General features: G+C 47.1%; 1 protein-coding gene across 2 annotated transcripts in view; it reads left to right on the top strand.

Annotated features, from left to right (window-relative positions):
- Positions 1-2,115: 2,115 nt before the first annotated feature.
- LOC310950743 (collagen alpha-6(VI) chain-like) overlaps positions 2,116-17,500 on the top strand; it is a 48,439-nt gene continuing 33,054 nt past the window's right edge. Inside the window, exons 1-9 of one of the 2 annotated variants that reach the window (XM_083918717.1) lie at positions 2,116-2,207; positions 3,640-3,744; positions 3,825-4,412; positions 5,783-6,340; positions 7,508-8,125; positions 9,438-9,998; positions 10,308-10,859; positions 11,151-11,726; positions 16,530-17,177. In XM_083918717.1, coding sequence (XP_083774843.1) covers positions 3,669-3,744; positions 3,825-4,412; positions 5,783-6,340; positions 7,508-8,125; positions 9,438-9,998; positions 10,308-10,859; positions 11,151-11,726; positions 16,530-17,177 — 4,177 coding nt within the window. In that variant the 5' untranslated portion in view covers positions 2,116-2,207; positions 3,640-3,668. Of the gene's footprint in view, positions 2,226-3,639; positions 3,745-3,824; positions 4,413-5,782; positions 6,341-7,507; positions 8,126-9,437; positions 9,999-10,307; positions 10,860-11,150; positions 11,727-16,529; positions 17,178-17,500 lie in introns of both variants that reach the window. The other variant, XM_083918718.1, reaches the window with a different exon arrangement.

Genomic DNA, 17,500 nt, shown 5'->3' on the forward strand with positions numbered 1-17,500 from the left:
CAGACTGAATGATGTGACCGCGCCTCTAATCTCTCTGCACACACACACGCACACACACACACACACACACACACACACACACACACACACACACACACACACACACACACACACACACACACACACACACACACACACACACACACACACACACACACACACACACACACACACACACACACACACACACACACACACACACCACACACACACACACACACACACACACACACACACTACTTCACTCCTTTTTCCTGAGAATTTCCTCAGCAGCTGTCCTCCCTCAGCTCCCGTCCAACATACAGTGATAAGGTTTCTCCAGAAATCCCCTAAAATCACTCTCCTCCCTCCTCTTCCTCTCTCCCACCTCTTCCTCCTCTTCCTGTGTGTGTGTGTGTGTGTGTGTGTTTGTGTGTGTGTGTGTGTTTGTGTGTGTGTGTGTGTGTGTGTGTGTGTGTGTGTGTGTGTGTGTGTGTGTGTGTGTGTGTGTGTGTGTGTGTGTGTGTGTGTGTGTGTGTGTGTGTGTGTGTGTGTGTGTGTGTGTGTGTGTGTGTGTGTGTGTGTGTGTGTGTGTGTGTGTGTGTGTGTGTGTGTGTGTTTTGGACCCCATCCGTCTTCTGTGTGTGTGTCTGACCAACGCCCGCCTCCTCCCTTGAGACTGTGATGAGCTGTGGACACTCAGGGTCCGTTCTCACGCAGACGCGTTTTCCTGGAGACGCATAACTTTGGTAACGTTTTGTCCGACGTGCACACGGAGGCGCCGATCCGGCTGTTCAGTGTGACGTCCAGACGACAACGTACGGGGGGGCGTTCTCAGATCTACCCACTCTGGGACCCGGTTTCAGAAGAGACCGTTTTCAGGCTCCGATCGGGCTGTTAAGATGCTACGTAACACCCTTTCAAAATAAGATTTCCGGGTCCAAACGCTCCGTTGAAACAAAGCAGAAACAACGTCCGAACATGTGAACGATCAGGATCAGCTCTGTGGTCAGTTTGACTCTTTTTCCTCCAGAGGTCAAAGGTCAATTATGATGTTTTTAAAAACTCAGATCTGTTCAAACAACGGGGAACACGAGGCTCGGACAGGAAGTCTTATTTTGAAAGGGTGTTACGTAGCGTCTTAACAGCCGGACCTGAAAACTGTATCTTCTGAAACCGTGTCCCAGTGTGGGTAGATCCGAGAACCCCCCCCCCCCCCCCCCCCATGACGGTGGAGCCGCATACTTTGTTTAACCATGACGTCATTGCAACACCTCTTAACCCGCCTTCCACCTCTAAACGCCCGTCACATGGCTTTCCATGGTAGCAGCCAATAGCGTTGGCCGTTGCTGGTTGCCAGGGTTGCCTGTTGTTGGGTGCAGCTACTGTAGGCTGGCACTGGGTGAAATGGAGTTAGCCAATCGTGCAGCTGCTTGGGAGCCTCAGTGAAGGGGGCGTTCTTTGTCCCAGCAGCTGAGTGAGCGGAGACGGGCAACAACCAGAGTCACTATAGGCCGAGCATTCACTCCATGGACTGAGAGAAAGGAGAGGAACGCCATTCAAACGCACGCCCACATGGCTACGCTGCTCCTGGATGCTAACATCACTTTCATCTGCACTTAGCTGCAACGGCTAATGCTAACGGCTAACGCTAACTGTCAGTCAAACTCCTCTAATCCTTGTTTTGATGCTGTGGTTTTCTGGAGGGGACGGGTTCAAACAGGCTCAAACAGACTCCGGTCTCCTGGAGCTACTGGGCCGGGTCTGACCAACCTGGCAACCCCACTGCTGGACTTATACTTTGTTGTTGTGACGATGATCTGGAGACTCTAGATGGAGCCGTTCTTCCTTTAACACACAAACAACAGACTTACAAACCGCTGATGCAGCCAGTGAAACTCACATGTAAGTGTCTGGTTATGAAAAGACACTTTCTCTGAAACAGCTGATCTAATTCATTTCAAATGTGCGTTGTGTCTGAAGCCAAACTGTGATTTGCACACACAAAGCCAATGTTCCTCTCCTGCAGAGTGTGGTGGGAGCTGGAGGAGGAGGAGGAGTCCAACCGCGGGTCCTACCCTTCCTCCTCTTCGTCCTCCAGGAACCTGGAGCCCGCAGCTCTGGATATCACTCCAGCGTGTGGGTGCAGAGGCAGCGGACGCAGCAGCAGCAGCAGCAGCAGCAGCAGCAGCAGCAGCAGCAGCAGCAGCAGCAGCAGCAGCACATCTGTAAGTGACCGTCTCGTTGTCTGTCTTTACTCGTGCGCAGCGACGGACACAGATCTGCTCAGAGACGTGTTTGTGGATCAGCAGCTCTTGTGTGCATTTTTAGTCATTTTGCATCTTTTTGTGGTGGTTTTGCATCTATTTTTAGTCATTTTGCATCTTTTTGTGCTGGTTTTGCATCTATTTTTAGTCATTTTGCATCTTTTTGTGCTGGTTTTGCATCTATTTTTAGTCATTTTGCATCTTTTTGTGGTGGTTCTGCATCTATTTTTAGTCATTTTGCATCTATTTTTAGTCATTTTGCATCTTTTTGTGGTGGTTTTGCATCTATTTTTAGTCATTTTGAATCTATTTTTAGTCATTTTGCATCTTTTTGAGGTGCCCGGTGGGCCACATCATGGTCACAGCTGCAGAAACACAAAAGTTTTCGCTTCATTAATTTTTTGGCTGATTGAGTTCAAGTTTTGTGAGACTGAAGAAGTTTCACTGTGCGTGCGTGCGTGCGTGCGTGCGTGCGTGCGTGCGTGCGTGCGTGCATGCGTGCGTGTGTGTGTTTCCTGGTATTTTTTATACTTTGAGTCCGCTCTCTGGATTCTCAGTTTTGGGTTTGAAGTTTATTCAAAAGCCAAAATGCATTTTTAAGAGCAAGTTTAATAAAGTTATTTCAAAAACACACATTATAGTCAAGGTTCCTGCAGATCCTTCAAAAGACTTAAAGGGCACTGATTTCCTGCATTCATTCATCTTCAGCCTCTTGTCCCTGTCGGGGTCTCGGGGGGCTGGAGCCGATCCCAGCTGCCATCGGGCGTGAGGCGGGGTCCACCCTGGACAGGACGCCAGTCTATCACAGGACACATAGAGACGAACAGAGACAGACAACCATTCACACCTACGGGTGATTTAGAGTCATCAATGAACCCAACACCTGCACGTCTTTGGACTGTGGGAGGAAACCGGAGAACCCGGAGAAAACCCACGCAGACACGGGGACAACACGCAAACTCCACACAGAAGGGCCCCAACCGGGGTTCAAACCAGGAACCCTCTCGCTGTGAGGCAACAGTGCTGACCACCAGAGTACCGTGTCACCCCCGGCATTGAATTCATTAATCTAAACACAAGGCCTGAATTGTTATTACAAACATAGTTGGTGATAGACAGATGGTTTATCAAGTCAGAAACTAGTATTTCCGTTATTTCCAGAGTCCGGTCAGGATACGGACAGAAATACGGACGAAACGTACGCAGAGTGCGGACAGAGGGCTCCGTCCATCCGTACAGCCTGACGTTTTATTGTGTTTCTACTGTTCACTTGTTTTATTTTTATTTGTTTGACTGTTTTTATTTTGCTTCCTCTTTATTGAACTACCCCCTGTAACCGTGCACCTGTCGCTGCTGTGAGACTGATAAAGCATCAGTATTTTATCTTGTGCAGGAAGAGAGAAACGCACGAGCCGTCCCAGCATGAAGGGGAGCGTGAGCGTTCTCCTCAGCCTCCTCGTGGCAGCGTGTTCCTCTGGCGTGGCGGCTCAGGGCGCAGGTGGGTGTTTGAGCAGAATGCGTCGGACCGGTGGTGACGTCGCGGTGCAACGCAAAGCTGATCTTTGTTCCCTTTTACAGATTGCGAAAATGCCAACGTGGCTGACATTGTGTTCCTCGTCGACGGCTCCTCCAGCATCGGCCCCAACAGCTTTCAGGAGGTCCGGACCTTTCTCCGCAACGTGATCAAGTCCCTCGACATCGGCCCCAACAAAGTTCGGATCGGCGTGGCTCAGTACAGCGATGCGCCCCAAAAGGAGTTCTGGTTGAAGGATCACATGGACAAGAAATCCCTGCTGGCTGCAGTGGAAAAACTCCCCTACCGACAAGGAGGCACGAAAACGGGCGAGGCCATGGAGTTCCTCCGCGAGACTTATTTCACCAAACAGGCGGGAAGCCGAGTGGACCAGCGCGTGCCTCAGATTGCTGTGGTCATCACGGATGGAGGCTCAAATGATGACGTGGTGTTACCGGCCAAGAAGCTCAGGCAGCAAGGGGTCATTGTCTATGGCATTGGGGTGGGTGAAACCGACCGTGACCAGCTCGAGTCCATCGCCAACTGGCCTCCCGATCGTTTCCTCCTCTCCATCGATAACTACCAGGCTCTGCGGAGGCTGACGGAGGGTCTGCTGCAAACCGTTTGTGACTCTGTGAACTATCAGAGGGAAGGTAAGGCAGAGAATTGGAGAAAACAGTAAAGGTTGAATGTGTAGAATGAGCAGATCAGCTCCATCTAGAGTCTCCAGATCGTCGTTGCAACAACAAAAAAGAAGTCCAGCAGTGGGGTTGCCAGGTTGGTCAGACCCGGCCCAGTAGCTCCAGGAGAGCGGAGTCTGTTTGAGCCTGTTTGAACCCGTCCCCTCCAGAAAACCACAGCATCAAAACAAGGATTAGAGGAGTTTCACTGACAGTTAGCGTTAGCCGTTAGCGTTAGCCGTTGCAGCTAAGTACAGATGAAAGTGATGTTAGCATCCAGGAGCAGCGTAGCCATGTGGGCGTGCGTTTAAATGGCGTTCCTCTCCTTTCTTTCAGTCCATGGAGTGAATGCACGATTGGCTAACTCCATTTCATCCAGTGCCAGCCTACAGTAGCTGCACCCAACAACAGGCAACCCTGGCAACCAGCAACGCCCAACGCTATTGGCTGCTGCCATGGAAACACAACGGGACAGAGAGTCAAAGATTTCAAATATTCATTCAGACTAAATATAGTTTTTACTTTGATTCTGTTCCCCTCTAAACGCCGCGTGGGTGGTTTATTATTATTAAAAAAAGAGATCAGAATCAGAATCAGAATACTTTATTGATCCCCGGGGGGAAATTCTTTCGTTCCAATGCTCCGTGCACAGTAGAAACAAGCCATAAAGATGAATAAGTAGAAATAAAATAAAGTAAAGACTCAATAAAATGAAATTAAAATAAATCTAAGTAGCTAATAAATAGCCAATAAAATACAGAACAAATAAATAATAAACAATCAAGTAAACAATCTGAAGTGAGTGTGAAAATACAATCTGAGATATATACACTGTACAATTAGGTTGTTATGGCAAATGAAATGAAATGAGAACAGATATTTATATTTTGTTTTGTTTTGTTTTGAAGTAGTCAAGAGTCCGGTAATTAAAGAGTTTAATGGCCACAGGTAAGAATGACCTCCTGTGGCGCTCAGTGGTGCATTCAGGAGCATCAGTCTCTGGCTGAAGGTGCTCCTCAGTTCAGCCAGAGTGTTGTGGAGAGGGTGAGAGCCATGCTGCAGTATCGCCCGCACCTTCGACAGCATCCTCCTGTCTGACACTGCAGCCAAGGTGTCCAGCTCCACCCCCACAATGTCACTGGCCTTTCTGATCAGTTTATTGAGATTCTACATATTCAACCTTTAATTATATAGTTGCCCATTTGTGTATTTTGCAAAAAAAATATATAAAAAATAACTTAAAAACTCAATAAAACGAACTGGGGAATGGGTATTCACGGTGCTGATCTGCGATGTTTACTGTGTTAACATGTAATCACGTTTACGTCTTTGTCGTCCTCCAGCTCTGGCCGACAGGTTTGCAGACATCTTCTTCCTGGTGGACAGCGGCATAGCTCCGGGACAGTTCAACATGTTTAGGTCGGACCTTAACAAACTGATCAACCAACTCAACGCTGGGACGGACAGCTACCGCGTGGGTTTGGCCCAATACGGTCAACAAACACAGGTGGAATTCCCTCTCAACGCTTTTGAAAACAGACAGGGAATTCTAAATGCTGTCAAAGGTTTCCGGCTGCAGCCGCGACCCAACCAGCCCCGTAACCTGGGCAGTGCTCTGCAGCACGCCAAGAACAACTTCTTCACCCTTGAGGCGGGGGGGCGAGCTCACCTTGGCGCCCAACAGTTCCTGGTGGTTGTGAGTGGAAAAGACTCTGATGACCCCGTGTCCAGGGAAGCTCAAAATCTCGAATCGACAGGGGTGACTGTTATCGGGAGCAGTGCAGGTGCAAGCATGGATGCGATAAACCTCTTTGCCAGCTCTGGTTATGCATTCCCTTCTCCCAGAGTTCTTCTTCTGAAGGATTACTTTGTGACTGCGAGGAGTGAGAGCGTTCCTATAGGTGAGAGACTCAATCCATCATCCTTTGGGCCATTGCCCACCTGACCAGAGATCCTTTGTTTTAGTTGATAGTGTCTCAGTGTGGACGTTGTGCAGTGTGGACATCTATTTGAATAGATTCCAAAAACAAACTATCTCAGGATGTTGTCGTTGCAGGTTCGTTTGATATCGCAGGAAAACACAACACTTTCGCTCATTTCCTGGCAGTGCTGAGTCAAACCACACCTGTTTTTCTAATGTTAAAGTGAAATTCCAGTGCAAAATCATCCCAGGGTCTTTTTCTGCACTTTAATCATCAAATAATAACAACTATTAACAGAGAAATCCAGGAGAGATGCTAACAGCCAGATGTAGCTAACTGTGATTAGCTCGGGGCAGCACGGTGAAGGCATTCAAAGGTCTTTTTTAACCACTAATGCTGCTGAAAATAACAGCAAACCTCTGCAGCAGCATGAGAAGAGTCCCTACACACACAACAAAGCAGCAACAGCGTAGTTAGTGAAGCCAGAGTTTATTAAAGAGTGTTTTAAAGACTTACCTACTGGCCCCTGTACCAGCTCCTCTCATAGTAAAGCCTATTACCATTGGTGCTTTGTTGTGTGTGTAGGGACTCTTCTCATGCTGCTGCAGAGGTTTGCTGTTATTTTCAGCAGCATTAGTGGTTAAAAAAGACCTTTGAATGCCTTCACCGTGCTGCCCCGAGCTAACCACTGTTAGCCACGTCTCCTGGATTTCTACCTTAATAGTTGTTACAGAAAAAAACAGTTTTGCTTATGTGACGTGTGCCAAAGAAAGACCATGGGATGATTTTACAGCAGAATTACACTTTAACACTGTCATTTTGATGCCTTAACCCTGACCGTCACCTTTTGTTAGGTAAATGTAACGGACCATAACTGTTGATCCACTCCCGGTCGCTGTTTCTGGCGCTAACAGCCTTACAGTCATATTTCATAAGATATATGGATACAGAGTTCTGTGCATTATTTTCTGTACGGCATCCTACGAATGACCTGTCGCTTTTTTTAAACAGTTTTATGTTTTGCTTTTTTTCTACATTTACATTTGTGCGTCACCAAATGATGCTAACTGGCTTTACCTGTAATCTTCAAATATATTTCGTTGGTTAAGCAGCAGATCGCTCGTACTAATATCACTTCTTCCACAGATTGCAAAGCAGCCAAAGCAGACATCGTGTTCATTGTTGATGAGTCGGCGAGCATTGGACCCACCAACTTCCAGCTGGTGCGCTCTTTCCTGCGCTCGATTGTGAGCAGCCTGGAAGTCGGCTTGAATAAAGTCCGAGTGGGCATCGTGACATACAACGACAGTCCCACAGCACGAGTCTACCTCAACACATTTGACGACAAGGCCGAAATCCTCCAGTTTATCAACATCCTGCCTTACAATGGAGGTGGTACGAACACCGGTGCCGCCCTGAAGTTTACTCTGAAGGAACTCTTCATTGAGGAAAAGGGCAGCAGGAAAGATAAGGGTGTCCAGCAAGTAGCAGTGGTGATCACAGACGGAGAGTCCTCGGACAAAGTGAGAGAAGCAGCAGTCATTCTCCGCCGTGCCGGTGTCACCATTTACTCTGTGGGGGTCGAAAATGCAAATATGACCGAACTGGTGGAGATGGCGACTCACCCACCTGAAAGGCACGTTTTTAATGTGTCGAGTTTCACCGACCTGAAGGTCCTGAAGCAGAACCTGCAGAAAATCCTGTGCGAGAACATCATTGACCAAGCAATCACATCCCCTGCAAGGCAAACGGATATCAAAGAAGGTTTGAGACAGTTTTTTTTTAATGGTTGTTATGGTTACGTGAATATTGGCAACTTACATAGACACACAGAAAGATTGTGTTCGGATTTATGTTGTAACATGCAAATTAAATTCATGTCAAGAGAGAGTAAGAGTAGAGATGGGACTGAAAAGAAGGAACTTAAATGCTAATGCTAATGCTTATGCTAACTGCTTGTCCTGTGTTAAGTTAACTTAAGTTTCATAAATAGTTCCTAAACTCATGGCTTTGTCATCTTATCTCAGACCTCTGATCTGAACTTAAGAACTCCTAACTACAGTATCCATGACAACAGCTGTCTCACGTCACTTGTCACTAGCTAGCTTAATGGACAACCTTTGTGGAAGCTTTCTAATTACTGCTTCTTTTTGCTCTGAGCTCCAATAAAAGCTGAGCAAACTTGGCACGACCTCCGTCAACTTTGGCCTTTCCTGCTTATAGTTTTACCAAAACGTTAGCTAGCTAGCTAAAGCATCTAGCCAACATCGAGAAGAGTTAGCTTAGATCTTTTCTGACTAGCGATAATTCATATCATCCTAAAAGTGTCAGCAGCCGACGCATTACTCTGTCTCTAGCATTAGAACAGAAACCCAGAGAAAGCAAACCTGGCTAACGCTGGTGATCAGACTTTAAGCTAACTCTCTTTGGGAGCGTACCTATGTTCCCTGCTTTGTATGAGACCGGGGAACATAGGATCCTTTTTTAAGGAAAAGGTCCTATGTTCCCCGCTTTGTATGTGTATCTGTTATTTTTTCCACAACCAGTTCTGAATTCCATGGCAAAAGGCCAACCCTGATCCTAACCGTAACCTCTAACCCCGGGCTAAATGCTAAGTTAAATCAGGAGAGGCTTATGCGACCGGGGAACATGGGACCCTCATGGTGAGAAAGGGGGTCACCTTTTTTCAGTAGCTCACAGGAAAGGAGAAAGTTGATAGAGGTTCTGCTGGGTATCAAGCTTGTCATTGTTAAACCGACAATTTTGGCAGTTATATCTAATTTAGGAAAGGGTCTGTGCTATCCTCACTTATGATTCCTAACTTCAGTTGGAAAGGATAGAGTAAGAGCTAGGATCAGACCCACTTGAGACTTGGACCTGATGACATCTACGGATGTATACGTTGCCAGAAAACACTGAGCATTATTTCCCCAGCCCTGTTGGCTCACGGACTACGTAGATGTAAAATTGCACTTGTTGCCTTTTGAGTAGCTGGTCTTTATGTTTGGCTTCTGATCATTTCCCACTCTATGACTGTGTGACAGAACTAACTCTTGCAGTTGCTTTTCCTCTCCAGCATGCGTACGAAAGGATGAAGCAGACATATTCTTCCTGATTGATGACTCAGGAAGCATTGGGAACGTAGACTTCAGTGACATGCAGGACTTTATCATCAAGTTTCTTCATACCTTCCACATTGGGCCAGAGCATATCCGCGTGGGGCTTGTGAAATATGCTGATGAGCCAATTACGGAATTTGATCTGACAGACTACCCAAATGCCCAGACAATGGAGGAAGCCGTCAAGGTTATTAGACATGAAGGAGGGGGGACGGAGACAGGAAAAGCGCTACTATCCATGGGCCGACACTTTGAAAGAGCAAAGGTCACTCGTGTTCACAAAGTTCCAGAGTACCTGATTGTCATCACAGATGGTGAATCTGATGATGCAGTCAAGGCTCCTGCAGAAGAACTGAGGGCGCAGGGTGTCATCATCTATGCCATCGGTGTGAAAGAGTCAAACGCAGAAGACCTGGAACAGATCGCAGGCGACCCCAAGAGGAGCATCTTTGTCAGCGATTTTGACGCGTTGAAATCCATCAACACTGACGTCATCACAGACATCTGTTCTGAAGACGGTAGGGAAAATCACATCGACACTTGAAAATATACTTTTGAAACTCTGCAGTAGTCAAGTTTGGTGTGTTGCTCACTTTGTAGTTTATGGGATGAATAGGAAGAACAAGTATGGAAGTCAACACCAGTAACACGTAACCTAGGAATGTACCATTTCTTAAACGGGTCATGTAAATATGCTCACCTCTTATTGCTTGTCTTATTTCCTGCAATCTCAACACCCCGAGCAGTCGTTGGTACCCAACCGCGGGGCCCTAGGGCAAGAAAAGACAGGAACATCATGTTAACAACTCTGTGATCTGTGTCCACAGCTTGCAAAGACGTAGAGGGCGACATCTTTTTCTTAACTGACAGCTCTGAAAGCACGTCTAAGAAAGACTTCCAGACAATGAAAGATTTCATGAAAGCTGTCATCCACAAGACCGCTGTTGGGAAGAAGAACGTGCGCGTCGGTGTCATGCAGTTCAGCAAAAACTACAATCTGGAGTTTTCCCTAGACCGCTACAACAGCATAGAGGAAATTACGAAGGCCATTGATGGTATGCAGCAGATGGATGAAGGCAGGCTCACAGGAAAGGCCCTCGCAGAGGTGTCCCAGTATTTCGATGAAAACAAAGGAGGGCGTCCTAGCCTGGGTCAGAGGCTGATAGTGATAACAGACGGCGAGGCTAAAGACAATGTTGTATCCCCGGCTGAGGCTCTCAGGAAAAAGGGAGTGGTGGTCTACGCCATAGGAGTAGACAAAGCCAACACCACCCAGCTAGTCGAGATCAGCGGTTTCCCTGACAGGATTTTTGTTGAGAAGGACTTTGATGCGCTGTCAGACTTGGAGAGCAAGGTGGCTGTGAAGATCTGCAAGAAAGGTAAGAGAAGTATGAAACTAACCCAGAAATACAGAGTATGAGTTTGTAAAAGCATTGTCCCGAATGGAAGCATTACGCCGTTATTCATAACAACGTTCTTTGTGGTTTTACCAGCTAGCATCGGACCTAACTGTTGTTCTAGTTACTGCATGTTGCATCTGGGAAGTGTAGGTTACCAGGTTTGAGCCCTGCCATAGCTCTACGGTCACAAACCCAGCTGACTACAGGATCGATCAGTGACTTCCTAACTTTTGATTTGCTAACCCAATTTTTCGCTCTGTCTTTTCTCAGTTTGCGTGATAGAAAAAGCTGACATCATTTTCCTGCTGGACGCCTCTGGAAGCATAGACGAAGAAGAGTTTGGAAGCATGCGGGCGTTTATGGAGTCAGTAGTGAACGAAACCACAGTTGAAAAGGACAAGACTCGTTTCGGGCTTATTTCCTTCTCAGATGAACCCAGATGGCATTTTTCTCTAAACACCCATTCCTCCAAACGGAAAGTTCTTGCAGCATTACCGAAGACGAGGCCAGAAGGACTAAACACCTACACGGACAAGGCCTTGGAATTCTCTTTACGGTACTTCAACGCTGAACATGGCGGTCGCAAAGCAATCAAGGTGCCTCAGATTCTCATGGTGATCACAGACGGAAACGCCACCGACCCGTACAACTTAAAGACGCCATCTGATGCACTGCGAGAAAACGGGGTCATCGTCCTGAGTATCGGAGTGAAAGATGCAAACATACCTGAGCTGATGACCATGGCTGGTGACGAGGCATCCAAAGTTTTCTACGTGGATAGTTTTAAGGCCCTAGAAACTCTGTACAAGAACATGTCCTCTACCCTCTGCAACAGCACCAAGGAAGGTAAGAGTGTGGTTCTCACATGCTCAGTATTTCTAATTGTTTACACTTGAAACTTGAAGCTTCATTTTGCCAAAAGGCGTCCAACACTTTCTGAACTTGTGGATTTTGCTGGAAGGTTTAATGGGTCAATTTGGCAAACGCACAAATACTTCCAGGAAAGGATTGTCAAAGATAAACACTGTTGTTTCAAACATAACATTAAGATAAACACAAAAAGTCAGAAACTCAAAACCATGAGTATGTCCACACGTCTCAGTCCAAGACCAAGCAAAGAAGTTTATTGTTAGTGGTAAACAGATAAAACGGGAACAAATGGGATAAAGATAATTAACCAATGCTGTCAGAAGAGTTTTCTGCCACAAAGTCCTACAATACCGGTTTCCGTTGCCATGTTCTCTTCCGTTATGTGATGTCATCAATGATCAACTGCGCATGCGGACGACTTTAGGAGTGAGAGGTGTTTACGCAGCAATCCGTAGAGAGGCCACATCTTAAGGGCGCACTCACACTGTCCTTCCGCACCGGGCCAACACCGGTTTTTCAGCTAAAGCCTAGTGCGTTTGACCGTGGACGGCCCGTTTGGGAGAGGTGGGCTTTAGTAAAGCACGTTTGCACGCGTACGAGCACGAGCGTGCGCACGTGTACGAGCACGAGGCCTACGGCGGTTCTGAGGTCATTTCCTGTGTGCCTGTTGGGACGTAGAAAAAAGAAGGAGGGACCATGCGCGGACATTTCAAACAATGGCGGTGAAAGGTTCACGTTGGTGTGATGCGGAGGTGGAGTGTTTACTGCAGATTTGGTCGATGAAAAGATTCAAAAACAGTCGACAAGACGCACAAAAACTCCGAGGTCTACGGAAAGATCTGGAAACAAAACCACGCATCGCCATGACGTCATCAATGCGTGTGACGTGTTACGGCGTGATGACGTATAGGCAGCAAGAAGCATTCTCCGAGGCCCAGGTAGTGTGAGTACAAACGGGCCTGGAGGGGGGGTCAAGGACCCTAAAGCACGGGGCACGGGACGGAGGCACAGTGGGAGGGCGCCCTGAGACGTAATGTGAACAGCCAAACAAAAAATCTGATTTGAGCAATAAATCGGACTTGTGTATCAAAATGATCCTCAACAAAATTAAATAACGTGCCTTCCGGATCCTGATTGGCTGAACACGCCTGATCCAGCTGATCAAACCACAACAGTCACGCATTAGTCACATGTTGTCACTGGTGGGAAGCCTGAGCAGTTTTGAGTAACCTGACTTTTAAAAGTTACGTTAAAGCTTTCGATTATCAAAAGTAACTAATTCGAGAACTTGAAAACCCCGTTATGTTTGATTGTTGATGTTCGTTTTATATATTTTCCATTTCCCTTTAAATGTAGGACTTTACTTTCATCACAGTCTGCAGCTCAAAGTCTAACAACGACTGATTTAACTACATTAAAGATATATTTAGCTCATTTTAGATGTTGCAAACTATCTGACAGAGAGCTGGCTAGAGACATACTCCTTATGGTTCCCATCACATTAAAGTAATCTGAGCGCTCTTGTACAAACACAAAATGCTCCTTTGTTTATTTGGACTCCCATGAGTAGGTGGAAATGATTAACTGCTCCCGAATCGACTTTAAACCAGCGAACATTGGCGATTCAGTTTAGAGGAACAGAACCGAGCTCGAGATGCTGCTTTTAGTCGCTGAAGTGGGCGAGAATGTTTGTGTCCAACTGGATCAACACTTGTCAGTATTAGGTCTGTCATGAGCGGTACGGGGATATAACACAAAGAGACTGGACCCAAACGCAGACACGGGATAAAAGTACAAACAAACGTTTCATATAAGCGACAAACAAAACACGTAAAACACTACAGGGAAACAGGGAACTGGGGACGAGACGATCGTGGGAAACAGGAACACGGCAACGACGGACGATCAGTGAGACGGACGAGGAAACAGGAACACGGGAAAAACAAAAGACAAGCAACGATTAATATATTTACGGACGGGGAGCGTGAAAACCACAAACGAGTAAGGAACGGCAATCCAGGGGGAAGAGTTTACCAAGGGAAGGATAACAGCGGTCCGGTGCTGCATGCCTGTCAGCTCAGGGTTTAAGTAGTCCACCAGGTGATCAGGGTAACAGGCTGCAGCTGGGGGGGGACACGCCTACCGGACCTGGAGGAGAGACACAAGAGGGAGACACATGCAGGGAAAGACAGACAGAGGGAGACAAACTAACCCACAAGGGAGAGAGGAGGGTACTGACGGACTCTTGACAAGGCCAAACTCAAACCACAGTACATTTGGGACTTGAGAGTGTTGTGTGGCAAACACAAATTATGCTTTACAGTTATAATTTTACAGCACACTTGTTTAACTAAAGGAAGTGTCATGAACTGTACGGGGATAACACAAAGAGCCTGGACCCAAACACAGACACGGACACGGGATAAAAGTACAAACAAACGTTTAATATAAATGACAACAAAACACGTAAAACACTACAGGGTAACAGGGAACTAGGTACGAGACAGTCGAGGGAAACAGGAACACGGCAACGACGGTTAGTTTACCAAGGGAAGGATAACAACGGTTTGCCGCTGCATGCCCGTCAGCTCTGGGTTTAAGTAGTCCACCAGGTGATCAGGGTAACAGACTGCAGCTGGGGGGGAAACACACCTACCGGACCTAGAGGACAAGACACAAGAGTGAGACACATGCAGGGAAGGACAGACAGAGGGAGACAAACTCACACCAAAGGGAGAGAGGAGGGTACTGACAGAACCGGCTCTTGACAAGGCCAAACTCAAACCACAGTACATTTGGGACTTGAGAGTGTTGTGTGGCAAACACAAATTATGCTTTACAGTTATAATTTTACAGCACACTTGTTTAACTAAAGGAAGTGTCATGAACTGTACGGGGATAACACAAAGAGCCTGGACCCAGATGCAGACACGGGATAAAAGCACGAACAAAAGTTTAATATAAGCGACAAACAAAACGCGTAAAACACTACAGGGTAACAGGGAACTAGGGACGAGACAGTCGAGGGAAACAGGAACACGGCAACGACGGACGATCAGGGAAACGGACGAGGAAACAGGAACACGGGAAAAACGAAAGACAAGCAACGATTAATATATTTACCGACGGGGAGCGTGAAAACCACAAACGAGTAAGGAACGCCAATCCAGGGGGAAGAGTTTACCAAGGGAAGGATAACAACGGTCCGGCGCTGCATGCCTGTCAGCTCAGGGTTTAAGTAGTCCACCAGGTGATCAGGGTAACAGGCTGCAGCTTGGGGGGAAACGCCTACCGGACCTAGAGGACAAGACACAAGAGTGAGACACATGCAGGGAAAGACAGACAGAGGGAGACAAACTCACCCAAAAGGAAGAGAGGAGGGACTGACGGACTCTTGACAAGGCCAAACTCAAACCACAGTACATTTGGGACTTGAGAGTGTGGCAAACACAAATTATGCTTTACAGTTATAATTTTACAGCACACTTGTTTAACTAAAGGAAGTGTCATGAACTGTACGGGGATAACACTAAGAGACTCGACCCAAACACAGACACAGACACGGGATAAAAGCACGAACAAAAGTTTAATATAAGCGACAAACAAAACACGTAAAACACTACAGGGTAACAGGGAACTAGGGACGAGACGGTCGAGGAAACCGGAACACGGCAACGACGAACGATCAGGGAAACGGACGAGGAAACAGGAACACGGGAAAAACAAAAGACGAGCAACGATTAATATATTTACGGACGGGGAGCGTGAAAACCACAAACGAGTAAGGAACGGCAATCCAGGGGGAAGAGTTTACCAATGAAGGATAACAACGGTCCGGTGCTGCATGCCTGTCCGCTCAGGGTTTAAGTAGTCCACCAGGTGATCAGGGTAACAGGCTGCAGCTGGGGGAAACGCCTACCCGACCTAGGTGACAAGACACAAGAGTGAGACACATGCAGGGAAAGACAGACAGATGGAGACAAACTCACCCAAAAGGAAGAGAGGAGGGTACTGACGGACTCTTGACAAGGCCAAACTCAAACCACAGTACATTTGGGACTTGAGAGTGTTGTGTGGCAAACACAAATTATGCTTTACAGTTATAATTTTACAGCACACTTGTTTAATTAAAGGAAGTGTCATGAACGGTACGGGGATAACACAAAGAGCCTGGACCCAAATGCAGACACTGTTAGGAATAAAAGTACAAACAAAAGTTTAATATAAGCGACAAACAAAACACGTAAAACACTACAGGGTAACAGGGAACTAGGGACGAGACAGTCGAGAGAAAACAGGAACACGGGAACAACGAACGATCAGGGAAACAGACGAGGAAACACGAACACGGGACAAAACAAAAGACAAGCAACGATTAATATATTTACCGACGGGGAGCGTGAAAACCACAAACGAGTAAGGAACGGCAATCCAGGGGGAAGAGTTTACCAAGGGAAGGATAACAACGGTCCGGTGCTGCATGCCTGTCAGCTCAGGGTTTAAGTAGTCCACCAGGTGATCAGGGTAACAGGCTGCAGCTTGGGGGGAAACACACCTACCGGACCTAGAGGAGAGACCCAAGAGGGAGACACATGCAGGGAAAGACAGACAGAGGGAGACAAACTCACCCAAAAAGAGAGAGAGGAGGGTACTGACAGAACCGGCTCTTGACAAGGCCAAACTCAAACCACAGTGCATTTGGGAGTTGAGAGTTGTGTGGCAAACTCTTGTTTATTGATAATGTGGACAAATGCCTTTCTCTTTCTTTGGTTTTGGCAGAATGCAAGGAATCCGACGTGGTCTTCCTACTCGATCAGTCGAGCAGCATCGAGTTGTACCAGTACGCCATCATGAAAAACTTCACAGCAGACGTCGTGAACAGCTTTCCAGTCAGTGAAGAGTTTTTTCACGTTGGACTTGCACAGTTCAGTGATCATTTCAAGGATGAGTTTTACCTCAATCACTCTTTCGAGAAGGACAATTTGGTCTCACTCATTAATGCTCTAGAATACAAAGGTGGAGACACCTACATCGGAAAGGCCTTGGATAGAATTAAGGTCTACTTTTCGGAGTCACAGGGCTGCCGAATGAACGTCCCCAAGAACCTGGTGTTGATCACAGATGGCGATTCTGATGAGGATCGTGACATCGATGTGGAGGACGCAGCTGATATCCTCAAGAAACTCGACATTAATTTGTTTGCCATTGGCGTTGGAGACGTTCACGCCCTGGAGCTCTTGCAGATCACCGGCGACCCAGAGAGGCTGTTCAACGTGCGGAATTTCAACGGCTTGGCGAACATCAAGCACAAGGTGGTTGACGCTTTGTGCCAAAAGGATAGCATACCGCCCACAACAGCCCCACCGCCCCCATCACCCCCAACAACCCCGACAGCCCCACCGCCCCCCAAACCGCGCCCATCAGGTGGTGAGTTGACTTTGCTTCCCTGACTCTCTCCAGATGAGTTTGGTTCCTCCTCGCTTCACTCGTCCATCTGGGATCGCTCCACAGCAAAGTGATTTCAGGAGGCTGGGCCTTATCAAAAATACTTGCATGTGATTGGATAAACCACTTGTCCGTCATCTTTACTGACGCGCTTCTTCAACCACTCACATTGAAACCAACCTATGACGCTGATGAGAGCGACGTCCACATGGTTTCCACCACGAAAAGCCTTCAGAGCCGTTCTCTGGTTCTTTTCTTTGGATCGGAAACACGATGAAACAGCAGCATCCATGTTGACGCTGCCA

This window comes from Echiichthys vipera (assembly GCF_963691815.1).
Source record: "Echiichthys vipera genome assembly, chromosome: 8".
In the NCBI taxonomy this organism is placed as follows: Eukaryota; Metazoa; Chordata; class Actinopteri; order Perciformes; family Trachinidae; genus Echiichthys; species Echiichthys vipera.